Raw genomic sequence first — 15,212 nt, forward strand, 5'->3', positions numbered from 1 at the left:
AAGCTCGGACTACCTTAGTCAAGGCAGAATATATGTGGCTACGTCTTGTGAGTGGAGCCAGTGAGACGCTGGAAGATCTACCAAAATGATATTAGAGCAAGAGTAAAACAGAGGTGAAATGGTGCGTCTGTGGCAGAACCACAAATGAATGTAATTCCGACTGATCTCAGGTGAATAGTGGAATTTACGGGGGATCAACAGCCTCAACTTAAATTCAATCGGTGGTTCAAGGAGTGATGGAACTGTCATATCACAGTGGCCACCAACTTGCAACCATCGAATCAAAGTACATCACTATCACATTTAATCGAGGCACAAAAGTTAATCGTCAATGAGTATTCCATTGATAAATCCCATATACTCCCCCCATAAAAGCAAAAGCCTCAACCTCAAAACTCCAAGCGGCCCAAGGGGGTGTCCGACACCCAACCGCATTGAGACCTTTGCTTTCTATCAAATTTCTCCCCCCCAAAAATCACAAAGAATCCCATTCCGGTTCGCCATTTCCAGCCCTGATAATCCCTTGTTGATGATGATGAAAACCCCGTTGAAATACCCAAGCCCTTTTTTACTTTCTTCTGCCCAATCCCTAGTGTACATAACCGCAGGCGTGCATTACGTAGAAGCGTGAGTGTGAGCGTGAGCGTCGTGAGAAAATGTGTCGCTTCTTCTGGAAACGAGTGACCTCATATGGTATAAACCGAAACAAAAAAGTGCATGGCTGATTAAGTACTGTTCCATGGCTTGCGCAAGACAAAACGAAACGAAACGAAACAAGCAAACAATGCTGGGCACAAACTAGTTGCTGCCAAAGAAGACGTCGTCATTGTTGTTGGTAAACATGCCGACATTGTCGAAATCTTCGTCAAACTTGCTCATGAGCATGTTGGAGTCGCGATCTAGTTGGATAAGATCGTCGTCGTTGGCAAATTGATACAGCATTTCATCGTCCGCATTGCTTAGACCAAGGGGAAGAGAAGCAGCCATGGTTGCCGAGGTGACGAAAGTTGTTGTCCCGGGAATGATGGTCAGATCGTCGTTGTTGATTGAAGTGTTGGGGTCGACGTCGAAGAAGTGAGTGGCTGGGGGAGAAGATGATTGCGAGAGCTCAGGTGGTGTGTTGTACTGGCTTGCGATGCTCTTGGAAGGTGATGCCGCGTGCATAGGAGTGCCCTCCATGATGGCCTCCGGTGAGATGTACGAGTGTACACTGCCAGTGGAGGGAGAGGAGGCATACTCCTGAAGAGTGGCGGCTGTGATGCCAGTCATGGGTGCTGAAGAGACGGCAGCAAGGGCCTGGTTCTGCGAACTCATTCCAATGTCCATCATTTCATCAAGCATAAACTGTTCTGGTGAGTTGACAGCTGAGCTGTCAGAACAAGCAGAGAATGATGACATTGAGCTGACAGACATGTTCTTCTTGCGGGTTCGCGCCGACTTCTCCATGCGAGTCTCGATATCAGGGCGGCTCTTCTTGGGCGGCCTACCTCGCTTGACAACCTTACGCACGACGTTATCGAAGGCACCAATGCACATGCCTCGTTGGCGATGTCGAGTAAGAGCATCATGGCGAGCAAAGCTGTTGCCACATTCGCAAGGGTAGGGCTTGATTCCGGTATGGATCTTGGCGTGTCGCTTGAGATCGTGCTGGCGAACAAAGCACTTCTTGCAAGTGGGACACTGGTATTGTCGGTCATTGAGATGAGTCTGAACATGCGACTTGATGTTCTCCTTGCGGCCGAATTTCTTGCCGCAATCTTCATAAGTGCATGTCCACTTGCCGTCGCTGGCGTCTGGGCCACTAATGAACTGGGCGATCTCATCCTGAGTGACTCCGGTCTCTGTCTTGGTCTCCTCGATGTTAATGCTGGCGATGCTGGCAGCACTTGCGATGCTAGCAACTGACTCGGTGCGGCGATGGGGAGAGTGGCGACGAGAAGGTGTCTGAGAGGGGGTTCCAGAGACAGATTGAGCACCCATGGGATAGGCTTGGAGTTTAGGCTTATTGTCAAAAGATCCCATGTACTGTGTCATCTGAGGAGTGTTGGGAGTGGCTTGTTGTGGTAGTTGATGGTTGAGACTCTGGATGTCATCCCGGCCGAAGTCGCTCTCGATCTTCATGAACTCATTGTTGAAGCTGTTCATGTTCATGTAGTCAGGTGTCGACAATGGCAGTCCGCTGAAGGATGACTCAGGGAGAGTATTTGACCGAGCTGGGCTAGACATGACTTGCTCAGAATGTTGTCTGATGTCTTGGAAGATGGTTTGAGCCCTTCGGTTTCCTCCACGGTTCCTCACGGGCTTGATCGTCTCTTCCATAGACTCATCATAGCCATCGGCAAACCGACTTGGCATGCCATCATCCTTGACCAATCGGTCGTGGGGAGTCTCAATTGGCGTAGGGGGAAAGTAACCTTGCTCAAGGTTAGCCGTCTCAGGCATTGTCATTGTCCAGCTGAGCGACTGACTCTGTGTGTTCTGGTTCTGATTCTGATTCTGATTCTGACTTTGGTTCTGGTTAGGAGGCGTAGCGGGTCTTGTCGTTGAGTCCAAGGTCTCAAACTTGTTAACGCGGTCCATAATGCCACCACTTATCCTTCTTGAGGTTCTCCTTGTACTGGAGGTGTCACCTTCAGAGGACCAGCCCTGAGCGGAGGAACCCTCAGAAGGAAATTTGATGAACGTTGGGGTTGAAAGTGCACTGTCATTGTTAAAGATATCAAATTCCTTACCTCCCGACATATTGTCACCGTATGCAGCCTGTTGGCCCTTGCCCATCATCACGTTAAGATCAGTAGTGTACGGGTCAAAGGGAAGTGAGTTGGGGTCAAAGCAGGACGGGTCGAATCGTTGTGTCTGAGGAGTTCCATGAGGGGACATGAGATAGTTCTCACTTCCACTTGGGGCCAGATTGGCGTAAGGGTTCTGTGTGCCCGGGCGTGCTTGAATGCGTTGCTGCTGCGCTTCTCGCAGAACTTGCTGCGTAGAAATATTGGCTAATCCTGTGTTGTTAGTATTCGTACTTACCATGTAGTTCTGCCTTGTTGCTGCTGAGTTCATGTTCTGGTTCTGTTGTCGTCGAACATCTAGGCTGAGGCCGCGTCGGTGTGCGGTTTGTCGTTGTGTAGTTGGCAGATTAGGGATCTTGACGCCCTCAAAAGCAGACGGTGTCGAATTTTGACGCCGATGCTGCTTTTGTCGGGCGTGAAGTCCTGTTGGATTGGACAGCATAATGTCGCAAGGGGAGTCCGGAAGGGAATTGTCGTCGGTCGATATATTGTCGATGGGAACCTATAGGTCCGAAACTGTTTGATATGTCAGTCAACTTGTCCAAGTCTTTCACTGACTGCACTTCATGTTCTGTTCCTTACCTCACGCAGCGCAAGCACAGAGCGCCGGGCTAGTGGAAAGTTGTTGTCGTTCTCAGTCGATGTCGACTTTGCGATATAAGTTCAAATGTGGTTATGCCTATGAGGCAATGATACTGGTTTGTGGAATTACTCTTTTTGTGTGTTTGAGCTCTCCCGAGAGATGAGATAGATGCAATTGATGTACAAGCTCTGATTGATCTTGTTCTGTATGTATGTATGAATGTGTGAATGGAGTAGCTTTGGTGCTAGATGCAACAAGAGCAGCAGTGTGGATAACTTGGATCTTTGGGGTTGATGGTGAGATCGAGCTAAAAGTAAACAATCACCAGGGGCAACCAGAATCAAACCACTAAATCCAGCTTCATCCATGCTCAGCCGGTTACCCTGGCACACCTTGGGCGGCTAGAGCTACTAAAAGAGTGTGGCAGCCAACTTCTGAGACGTGACCTGGTGACCGATGGTTCATTACACCATAGAACCATGTTTATTCTCGGGACACACATCCCACTTCCTCACCATGATAAGATTCTAGCCGAGGATTGACCACTGACTACACTCAAAGTGATCTCATCATCTTTATGACTTGACAACTTGCACTCTCACGAGCCAACTCCCATAATAAACATTGGTAACTTAGTACGTATGTACTTTGTACTTCGAGAGCCACAGCCACAGTACATAGATTAGTTACCTCGCAGCTCAAGCAATTCGAGGTGTCGCATGGGAATAGCATCATTGCCTTATTCCCTGTTGCTACCATAACAACCTAGGATTCCAGCACATGTCTCGGTCAATGGCAGCTGTAAACCACAACCCCTGCAGCTGACGCAGATGACGTCTCGTTTCAGGATCAACACGATCACAAAAAACTGAGGTTGTCCCAAACAACCTGGAAATGAGAAAGCCCAGGTCATCGTCCATACCAAGTGCCTCTGCGCCATTGGACATACAAACGCTCAAAGGCCTCCAACTTGTAACTGCATTCCAGCCAAACAACAGATGGCGATATCCTGTGTCACCATCACCATGAATTGAACGTTGCCTAGGTTCCCCAGTCCTTGACTGTATATCCAGCTGTAAAGTTTCCTCGCTTCCGACGGGAGGCGTTCTTCAGCACAAGGCATTCATTGCCTTGGAATCTCACCATTCCTTATCATTGACCGAGATCCTGTCGCTCTTTGATACAACACGGTCTAGAAGCTTCACTGCCAACGGATTACTCCATGGAAGGCAGTCCTTTGTTCTCTGTTATTTGAGACAAGCTCTGCGTTTTGTCAAAGTTTGCAGTCGCTTGCTCGTTCTGTCGTCATTGTAAACAAAGTTCCATCTCCCGCTGACGAGGCAAACACCGTTGAACGTTCAAACTTTGCTGTACTCGGCTTTTGGGGGACATCCTGTCGGCACTTTTGTCCCCAAAGATGGCGTTTTCAATCAAGTCCAACACCATATGCACCGGCCTACAACCGGCAGCTCTAAATAATAAAGCAGCATCATTATCAATGAACAAACGGGGCGTCAGTAGCCATGGAAATGTTGATACTGTTCATAATAAAGTCTCCAGGAAACTGTTATCGTGTGAATAATGATGCATCTTGACCCAAACTCTCCTTGCTTGTGTTTTTACTACCGCATTCAACACTGTAACGAAGAGTAGTTGTTCGTATAAATTGTATTTCCCAGAACTCGGAATCGAAAACATTCAGTGTCTAAAGGCCGCTTTTATATGAATATAGAGTCTAAGAATAAAGATTATAAGATAAAAGCTCGTTCTTAAAGAGTTCTTCATTCATTGACCCAAGGCCAACGCCGAGGGTTGCCGGTATAATCGGCCCCACACGGGGCCAGCACTGGCTATCACCACTTCCGCAGGATCAGCCGGCGCCAAAGTATTGAAAAATCATACAATGATTTGGGAGCACGCGCTCAACACTAACGAAGGTTGCAAGGTATTGCCCCGCCGATATATCCATACATCTATGGATTTATACGATCATAGAAAAGTAATATTACATCAATTCTCCTAATTCATGGAGTTGCACCATTATTTAATACGGGGATCTTTAGATATGTATCAATTTCTAGTGATTTAATGTTGCATTCAACTCTCTTAAAACGCAACTAACAATACTAACTATAGTTTATGACGATTTCATAGCTGGCCGTTTCGACTCAAACAGGTCAAAAAGTGAAGGGGGAGAGCATTATATTCTCAACCATGTTCGAAATAGAGTAGTATGAGAGTTGTGCTAGACCTTACCTTCATGATATCCAATACCTTAGTACCTACCTAAGGTACTGTTTTCCCTGAAACGAAGTCCAAAACTGTACCTTCCTAAACAAAAGCGTAATGTAGGCAGGTACGATGTTCATGTTGAGAATTACTCCTGTGAGCAAACTGGGCAAGTGTGTGTGCACTTACAAACTTGGGCAGGAGCGAGCAGGTACTTTGGCAGTCGGCAGTTGGCAATAGCTGCCAGTGCAATAAGGTACTGGGCACATACCCTCCATGTCAAGGAAGCCTCGGGGTGGCTTCCTTTGTAACTTCTTCCCTCTGACCTTTCTCAACTTCTTTCTTCCAAGGTCAGGTTAAGCATTCTCATCTCCCATCGTCTTCTTGACCCTTCTTCATTGAACCAAGCACAGCCACTCCTTCACTCAACCATGACCGCAGACTCACTCACAACCGCCAAGAACTCCGGCGTCATTGTGTTCGACAAATGCGAAACTATAGAGCGCCAGCGAGACAGCATCTATGAAACTTCATTTCACCAACGCCTCAAATGCCCCTTCGTCGTGCAAACTGTCCCCTATACTGGATATCTACGCGCACTACAGCTGTATGGCAACGAGGATGCTTTCGATCTCACCCAAGACGAACGTGAGAACCTCATGAACTGCAAGAATCTGGAATTCTGCCGATCCCTGGCTCGGAACCAAGGCTACAATCCGGAGTCTGGTAACACTGCGCCCTGGGCGGGTGTATACTTTCCGCTCCAGTTCATTCAGACATACCCTGGCCCTCGCATGATCGTCATTGAACCAGGGGTTGAGGAACAGGCGGTGCCCAGCGAGCAAACACTGTCCAGCACGGACACGGAGGACCAGTCGGCCTTCTCAACTACTGAGGCCTCCCAGGAGATCGAAAAGGCTGAGGAAACATCCCTCGTTCCGTTCTCGACTCTTCAACTCTGTGACCCCGTCAAGCCAGCGACTCTCCGAGGCATGAGTGGTAGTCGCGTGCCCAGCGCAGATGATTTCGGCAATACCTGTGTTGGCGGCATGGAAATGGCCGTCGTCGTGACTGAATTACTGGAGGGTGCTGTGAAAGGAAACTTCGATGTTGAGTGGAAGAGAGCAATCGAGGACACACTCGACTACATTGGAGGATCGGAGAACATGGCCGCTTTCCTCGAGATGATGTACAAGGAATTCCCCAAGAAGAAGGAGACTTCGGTGGCGTCTACTATTGGCCGTCGACTCCGTGGCTCGGAGTGAAGGAACTGAAGTTGGGAATAATACCTGACATGTGGGACTACGATGCCATGGTCGGATACCTGCTGTCACGAAGGATCGGTTTTGATGTATAGTCTCTGGGATCTGCCCCAGACGAGGAAGCAATTTGCTTGTACGCAAACCAAATGTTCATACGGTCTTAATATGTCTAATAAGGCTCCTGATTCGTGGGCGAGCATGGAATAAGAGTCGACACATAATATATTGCACGGGCCCATGATGTGCTGGCTGGATGTAATGGATCCTTCTGACGAACTATATGTAAGTCAGATACGACCAGATGCGGGTCATTACTGGGAATAGCATGCATATAGGGTAGTATTGCACTTGAAATGATTCTTTTCCTTTTTGGTCTGGCCCTCGATCATGTATACAGCATGTCTAAGGTTTCGTTTTATTTAGGAGAGACGTTTATTGGATCCAGTCGGTGAAACGGTTTCAATCAACATCTGATTGGATAATAAGGGCTCCTGAGTCAACAACCACTAAGAGTTACCACAACAACCCTGAAAGCACAGGGGCCAGGCCTGAGAGGCGGGCGGGAGGTACCAAGATCCTGGGAGCTTGGAGAGTCACTCACCTCGAACAAAATCACCCGGTTTCCTCCAGCCTGCAGAATATCTCGCCCATGCTATTGGCTGATCCTTGATTTTCCTAGATTTCCTCCATCCGGGGCATAGACTCACCTTTTTCTATTGCGTTTCCCTTGCCGCCGACCCTCTTTTGCATACAGCGAAACAGATAACGCCAGCAATCGTACGTATTCTGCCTTTGGCTGTGACGACAAGCCGGACCGACTCCTCGTCTCGTCTTCGTTCCATCTACCGCTATCATGTCGGGAAACACTTATAGAGGAACGCCCACTCGCAACCAGGGCCGTGGCGCGGTTCCTTTCACCAACAGTCCCAGTGGTGGTTCAAACATCCCTCGTCCGGTCCTCGAACCCTCACCGCCTACTGAGACTGGATCTGCGGTCAGCGCCAGTCGTCAGAAGCAGAGCAAGCGTGATGAGGTTCGTCATGATGTACCCTTACGATTGGCCTCGACTGCGATATATACCTCGAAAGGCTTCGAACTACAATATACCAGGTTACTGACCTCCACCACAGGCCATCCGAAAGAAGCTCGAAAATGACCTCTCCAAAAAGAAGCACCTTACCAGTCGGGCTCGCCATTCACGAAAGGCTCCTCCTGGGACTGTCCTCGCATTGAAGCCCAGCCAGGCCCTACAGATCAAGCCTAACACTACCGTCTCCGAGGCTGCTCAGCTGATGGCCGCAAAACGCGAGGATTGTGTTCTGGTAACTGACGATGACGATCGCATTGCCGGTATCTTCACCGCAAAGGATCTTGCGTTCCGAGTTGTGGGAGCTGGAGCAAAGGCTTCCGCTATCACCATCGCTGAGATTATGACCAAGAACCCTCTTTGCGCTCGAACCGATACCAGTGCTACCGATGCCCTGGATCTCATGGTCCGAAAGGGTTTCCGACATCTGCCAGTTATGGACGAGAACCAGGATATTTCAGGTGTGTTGGATATTACCAAGTGCTTCTACGACGCAATGGAGAAGCTAGAGCGTGCCTACTCGTCCTCTAGAAAGCTTTACGACGCGCTCGAGGGCGTCCAGTCTGAACTGGGCTCTACTCAGCCCCAGCAGATCATCCAATATGTCGAGGCTTTGCGTAGCAAGATGTCTGGGCCTACTTTGGAGACCGTGCTCAACGGTGTGCCCCCCACCACCGTGAGCGTGCGAACCTCAGTCAAGGAAGCTGCACAGCTTATGAAGGAGAACCGTACCACCGCTGTCCTTGTCCAGGATCAAGGAGCTATTACGGGTATTTTCACCAGCAAGGATGTTGTTCTTCGAGTTATTGCACCTGGTCTTGACCCCGCCAACTGCAGTGTTGTGCGTGTCATGACCCCTCACCCCGACTTTGCACCCATGGACATGACCCTCCAGGCGGCTCTCCGCAAGATGCACGGTGAGTTGTTTGAGAAAACTTAGTAAGATGCCACTAATATGTTTTCAGATGGTCACTACCTAAACCTCCCTGTCATGAATGATGGCGGTGAGATCGTCGGCATGGTCGACGTTCTCAAGCTAACATATGCTACACTCGACCAAATCAACGCCATGTCAAACACCAATGATGAGGGTCCCGCGTGGAACAAGTTTTGGCTGTCACTCGATGCTGAGACAGAGTCCATGATGTCTGGAGAGGGTAGTGCAGCACACCACACCAATCTGGGTTCTCGCCTGACCTCGCCTGACATGCATCGAGGTATCAACGATAGTCTCGCACCTGGCGACTCGGCATCTCATGTTGGCATGGAGTCACCTCCACGTTCTGTTCTTCCTGATGTTCTTGAACATCAATTACCAGAAGAGCTCCCTTTCCCCTTCAAATTCAAGGCTCCATCTGGCCGAGTGCACCGTCTCAAGGTCACTGCAACAGAAGGGATTGAAGTTTTCGTCAATGCCGTCGCCTCCAAGCTTGGTGCTGAGGCAGATAGCATTGGTGGTGTGCCTCCTGTGTCTGACGGCAAAATTGTCGGCCCAGGTTTTGCAATGAGCTTTTTGGATGATGAAGGAGACTCTATCTCTATCACAGCCGACCATGACCTTCTTGAGGCTGTCATTCTTGCTCGTCAAGCTCATCATGATAAGGTCGATCTATTTGTCCATGATCCTGAGAAGCCACCTGCCTCTGGTGCTCCTGCTACACCTTCAGTCTCAACAGGGGCCGGTCTACGAGAGCGGCGTAAGTGGTGGCCCGAGGAGGATGATGATGATTCCGAAGATGAGGACGATGAGGAAGAACCCGTACGGAGACGAAAGGGCCGTGCGGCACATACACAAGCACAAGGCCCCGAGCAGCTTATTGCCGGTGTACCGAACGAGCTCATACTTCCTGGCGCAATCGTCACATTGGCCGTCACTATCATTGGTGTCTTTACCATCGCCAGACTCACCAGTCGGTAAAGGTGGTATCTGCTGTTCTTAGTAATGACATGATGAAGATGGGGGTGGGGGTGCTGTTTAGTGTAGATATTCAGAAAGAGAAAGTAGCTTTTTATAGTAGAGATTACCCTTGCAAGGCTAATTCAATGCGAATAAATTTTCTTTGTCAGTAAAACATGTCTCATTACCAGTTTCAGGAGCGTTCGTTCGTTTGGAAAGTTGTGGTGAGTTGTAGCTGGGGGATATTAGTCGGCCCGGAAAATCCCTCCGCCCGATTCATCGACCATAGCCAAATTTTGGCACTGTCGAACGACTACCAAGATAACCGAGCAGTCTCCAAGTCGTCGCCATGATCCTGAGGAACGCCCCCGTGCGGCATTGTGAGTCAATTGAGCTCTAATTCATCCAAGTACTCAACTGACATGTTCAGGCCGCCACACATTGGCGTCTCCCATCTCGAGGTCCCTCGCCCGGCAAATGTTCACTCAGGTCACCACAAAGACTGAGACCACATCCGAAGAGTGGAAGACCACCCAGGCCGCTGTTGCGCCTCCGAAGATTGTCTCAGCGGCACGAAAGAAGCAGAGAATTGTACAGGACGGTATTCTTTCTCTCAGGACCAACTCGGCGCACGAGCACAAAGGTGCTGCTTGGACAACACCTCACTCAAACTCAAACTCGGCGGTACCTGCGACTCCTGCTCAGCAGTATAAGGAATGGCAAAGAATTCAGGCCAACACGCGAAGTCTCGGCACAAAACTGGAGAAGCGATATATTCCCACCGAGCTTGTCAACAACCCACCTGGACCTGAGGATATCACTCTGGAGATGTTGATGGCTTCACAAACACACATTGGACACAAGACTTCGCTCTGGAACCCCGCGAACTCTCGGTACATCTACGGAGTGCGGCAAGGTGTTCACATTATCTCTCTGGAAACGACTGCAGCACATCTGCGACGTGCGGCCCGTGTAGTGGAGGAGGTAGCATACAAGGCTGGCCTCATTCTCTTCGTGGGAAACCGCAAGGGTCAGATGGAGATTGTCACCCAGGCTGCTGAGATGGCTGGTGCTTGCCATTTGTTCACTAAGTGGACCCCTGGGGCCATCACCAATCGAGATGTTATTCTGAAGATGGCCGGAACAAAGGTTGTGGACCACAAAGACCAAGAACTCCCCGGTTTTGAGTCCTACAGAGGCTCGGCTCGACCGCTGATGCCTGATCTGGTTGTCTGTTTAAACCCCCTTGAGAACTATACTCTTCTTTATGAGTGCGGTCTTAAGAGCATCCCTACGATCGGCGTTATTGATACCAACGTAGACCCATCATGGGTGACTTATACCATTCCTGCTAATGATGACAGGTAAGAGCTTCTACCAACTTTACTCATTTCCTTTACTAATGCATGGGTAGTCTGCGAGCTATGGCTGTTGTTGGCGGTGTCCTAGGCCGAGCTGGCCAAAGAGGTCAACAGCGACGTATGGCAGATGCGAAGAAGAAGAACATGGCGACATGGGAAAACTCTCCTGATATCGTACAGCACATGAACCGCGAGAAGAAGGCTGCTCTTGCTGAGCGCAAGAATGTAATGGGACAGATGCAACACAATCTTGAGGGATTCAATGAGGAGGAACAGAAGATCTTACGAGAGGGGCTCTACGGAGACGAGCTTGAGGTTACTGAGAGCGAGATGGTCGACATGATGGGACAGGCTGCCCTGGGAGCTGCAAAGGAGGCTGCCGCTGAGGCGTTTTCTGCGTTGCCTGGGGAATCTGCTAGCTCTGGCCCCGAGTCTCCTGTGCAGGCCACTCCTTCTGGAGTGGTGATTGAAGCTCAGGCTGAGACTACCACCTCATCGCCAGAACAGCCTATTACCCCTGAAGCAGCCACTTCACCTCCCGAGCAATCAGCTACACCAGAAGCAGTAGCTGAAGTTCAGTCTGAGATTAACCCGACTGCATCAGCACAGGATTCTAGGCTAGCGAGCATTGAGGATCAGTTGTCAGGACTGAAGAATGCGGCGGAGGCAATCGAGGCCGATATCAAGAGTGGCAAGCAGTAGAAAAGGTGTGTACAATATTGAAATGTATAATAGCCTGCGGGAGGGATAGAGTATGAAAGCGATGTAAGCTGGAATGAATATATAAAAATGTATTGTTATGTATCAGCCATAAGCTACCAAAATGTCGTTCATTTGCACCATAAGTATCAAAGGCCGATCACGGCGATAACTACGGATAAACAATTGACCCCAGCTTGTTTTAAGGTTTACATTAACATGACCTGGGATTCTCAGTGGCTTTTGTTTTCTCCAGGTGCATGCCCCGCCTCCATGAAATTTTTGGGGCTCTCTCTGAAGCCTGCGCATTTCCCCTCATCACCAACGAACATTTCAGCACAGTCACAACGAACATCACATCACAGCACTGCAAATAAAAATACAAGCCTTACGCACGCTGCGCTGCACCTTATTACAGAGCGGAGCACTGAATATACTGGGGTTATCACTGAGCCCTACAGCGTCTTCAGTCACTGTTTATTAGGTAGTTCCCTGTGGAGGTCCCAGACTGTCCAGGGCGCGCCCTTTTCGGTCAAGGATCCAGGCCACCACCCACCCAATAGTGCATTGAAACGCAGCAGGCAGTTTCTACAGGCCACAGCGCACCTACAGTAGTGGATTTCAGTACGGTCCGCCTAGAATTCGAGAGATCTTGATAGAGATTTCGGTGCGAAATCGGGATTTGAGAGAGCACTCCACAACATAGGAGTCTCCCGTAATAGTTTAGCTTTTGAGCCGAGCTGTTCTTATTAAACTGTCTCGGTCTGTCCTGACACTTGAATTGGTATGCACCACTTTATACTTCTTCTCTCATTCTGCACTTTTCAGCGTTGAGGGTGTTTGTTTGGTGTAAGACGACATCACCCTGAGGCTGCGAAGAGAAATTCGTAAGTAGCAAGAATCATAAGGCTAATAATCTTGTTAATAGGGATTAAAACTTGTCCTCCAATTAAATCATCCTGCTGCTTCCTCTTTCTTCTACTCGTTAAACCCCGCATAAGGGTTTCATCCAACAAAATGCCGGCCATGCTGGATGATCCGGCGAGCCCCACTATCTACCGTGTTTCCGGTCAGCCTCCGTACCCGGATCCGAACAACCCCGGGCTGCCGGCCGAGATGACCCCTAGGCAGGTCACGCTCCGTGATCGCCAGACTGTGGCCACTATTGTTCCGTTTTCCTCGAAACATCAGGTTCCCGAGTCGCTGATCGCCTATTTATGTGACCAGATCAACAAGGAAATTGAAGGCGGCGATACATATCCCATGATGGATCCTTTCGCCGCCGACAAGTTCGGCTCCTACTGGTTCCAGAACTTTGGCGCTATCATGCTCCTTGGAGATGTTGAACGTGCTGAGGATGTTGTAGAAGGCAAAGATTGGTCCCGAGAATGTCTCGGCAGCTTCTATATCAAGCCTAACTATCCCGGCCGCAGCAGCCATGTGTGCAACGCCGGTTTCCTTGTCACAGATGCGTCGCGAAATCGTGGTGTCGGCCGTCTCATGGGTGAGGCGTACCTTGACTGGGCACCTAAGTTGGGTTATACGTATAGCGTCTTCAACCTAGTGTACGAGACCAACGTTGCATCATGCCGTATCTGGGATGCGCTCGGCTTCAAGCGCATTGGCCGAGTCAAGGGTTGTGGAAACCTTCGCAGCTACCCCAACCAGCTGATCGATGCCATTATCTATGGGCGGGATTTGTCACCGCGCGAAAGCGAGGAACTCGTGAGTGAAGAGCGTTTCGACAAGATCAAGTTCTACCTCAAGTACGGCGAGTACCCGAACGGCGCTGACCGCGCTGAGAAAAGCAGGCTCCGCAGCGCAGCGACGCACTATAAGCTTCTCGACGGAGATAAGCTCATGCTCAAGGATAAGGAGGTTATATCTGATCCCGCCCGTCAGTTCGATATTGCTCGTCAAGTTCATGTTCAGCAGCACGGGGGTATCAACAAAACTACCGCTACTATCGCAGAGAAGTACCACTGGAGTCGTATCAAAGAAACAGTCAGCGACGTGATTCGCAGTTGTGTGGAGTGTAAAGAGCTAGGCAAGACACCTAACCCTGGCGGCGCGAGAAAAGCAGCCTCATCGAATAATCATGCGGGAGGGAGGAGAGGGGGTGCAAACATAGGTGATCACCATGCACAGCCGACGAGTCCTCCTCCTACCCAAATGTTACCACTGCAAGAGCACAACTTGATACCGACGATTTCCCACCAGAGTCCAGATCACGACCATTCACCAAGTCCCTATGCTAACCCAGCTGATATCTCTCTTATTGCACCTCCTCAGGTTCTTCAAGGCAGCTCAATGGAACATACGCTTCACTCACACAGTCCCATGCTCCAAGATCCTCCTACTGGCCACCACCCACATGATCACAATTTATACCAACCGATCGACCCGCAGATCATCAACGAAGCTTCTCATGACCCTGGCCCCTTTGATCAATATCATTCGCCCGCTGACTTCCAAGCATTACTCAATGCAACTGAAGATGTTGGTCCTGATGTTGTGGACAGACATTTGGAGATGTTGATAGAACATCAAGACGATGATAATGTAATGGACAGGACGGATGGTGTGGATGGCATGGACCTGGGTGTTGGTGTTGGCGCAGGCAATCACGGGCTCGTACATAAGGAAAGGGGTTTGTATGATGTTGGCTTTGAGGGGGGAGGAGGGTAGTCGGAAGTGACTTTGCGATGCTGTCCTATCGAATTGAAGCATTAAGCGGGCGCTCCTTGGGTATAGTTACATTTCTCTATCGATGAGCATGAACTTGGCGTTTTGAATATGAAGACTATGATTCGGCTTGTGTCTATTGGTCTCGACTCTCCATTGTTCCATTGATAAGCCCACAAACACCATCAGACGCCGAATCCATCACTGGTCTCCTTTGGCTAGAAATCTTGGCAAATATACCTACAAAGAACAGATTTTTTCAGCCGCTTGTCATTAGAAGAATGAATAGATAAGTAACAAGGCGTCTCCCATGTCTATGCCAGATCAGATCAGGATAGATGCCATCACGAACGTGTCTGCCCAACCAATCAGCTTCTCCCCTGTGGCTTAGTTGGCTAAAGCGTCCGACTGTTATCAACTGACAATCGGGAGATCGGAAGTTCGAGCCTTCCCGGGGGAGTTTCCTCTGAAACCTGGTATTATTTTTGTCCTTTGTGGATATATTTTTGTTAGTCTATGCCAGGAGTGGAGTTTGGGCAGAAACCACGGCTTATCACTCAGGCTTTGTCAGATTGCCAAGATATCGAACTATAGGAAACAGTGTAAGTTATGTGTAATTG

The 15,212-nt window shown here is 49.5% G+C and overlaps 5 protein-coding genes across 5 annotated transcripts; 4 read left to right on the plus strand and 1 right to left on the minus strand.

The window, feature by feature from the left end:
* Window positions 1–798: 798 nt before the first annotated feature.
* Window positions 799–3,231, minus strand: FSUBG_5359 (SWI5-transcription factor; the record flags this gene model as incomplete). The annotated part of the gene is made up of 2 exons (XM_036683446.1): window positions 799–2,979; window positions 3,028–3,231. 2 exons carry the CDS (start codon window positions 3,229–3,231, stop codon window positions 799–801), a joined length of 2,385 nt encoding a protein of 794 aa, XP_036539070.1.
* A 2,801-nt stretch (window positions 3,232–6,032) lies between these two features.
* Window positions 6,033–6,866, plus strand: FSUBG_5360 (uncharacterized protein; the record flags this gene model as incomplete). The annotated part of the gene is made up of 1 exon (XM_036683448.1): window positions 6,033–6,866. One exon carries the CDS (start codon window positions 6,033–6,035, stop codon window positions 6,864–6,866), a length of 834 nt encoding a protein of 277 aa, XP_036539071.1.
* An 850-nt stretch (window positions 6,867–7,716) lies between these two features.
* On the plus strand, window positions 7,717–9,868 carry FSUBG_5361 (CBS and PB1 domain protein; the record flags this gene model as incomplete). Its single annotated transcript, XM_036683449.1, has 3 exons — window positions 7,717–7,896; window positions 7,994–8,867; window positions 8,916–9,868. The coding sequence occupies 3 exons, from the start codon at window positions 7,717–7,719 to the stop codon at window positions 9,866–9,868; spliced, it is 2,007 nt and encodes a 668-aa protein (XP_036539072.1).
* A 328-nt stretch (window positions 9,869–10,196) lies between these two features.
* FSUBG_5362 (30S ribosomal S2 protein) lies at window positions 10,197–11,910 on the plus strand (the record flags this gene model as incomplete). Its single annotated transcript, XM_036683450.1, has 3 exons — window positions 10,197–10,227; window positions 10,278–11,211; window positions 11,262–11,910. The coding sequence occupies 3 exons, from the start codon at window positions 10,197–10,199 to the stop codon at window positions 11,908–11,910; spliced, it is 1,614 nt and encodes a 537-aa protein (XP_036539073.1).
* Window positions 11,911–12,924: 1,014 nt separating this feature from the next.
* FSUBG_5363 (acetyltransferase) lies at window positions 12,925–14,595 on the plus strand (the record flags this gene model as incomplete). Its single annotated transcript, XM_036683451.1, has 1 exon — window positions 12,925–14,595. One exon carries the CDS (start codon window positions 12,925–12,927, stop codon window positions 14,593–14,595), a length of 1,671 nt encoding a protein of 556 aa, XP_036539074.1.
* Between the last annotated feature and the right edge of the window lie 617 nt (window positions 14,596–15,212).

This window comes from Fusarium subglutinans (assembly GCF_013396075.1).
Source record: "Fusarium subglutinans strain NRRL 66333 chromosome Unknown NRRL66333_c0000052, whole genome shotgun sequence".
NCBI lineage: Eukaryota > Fungi > Ascomycota > Sordariomycetes > Hypocreales > Nectriaceae > Fusarium > Fusarium subglutinans.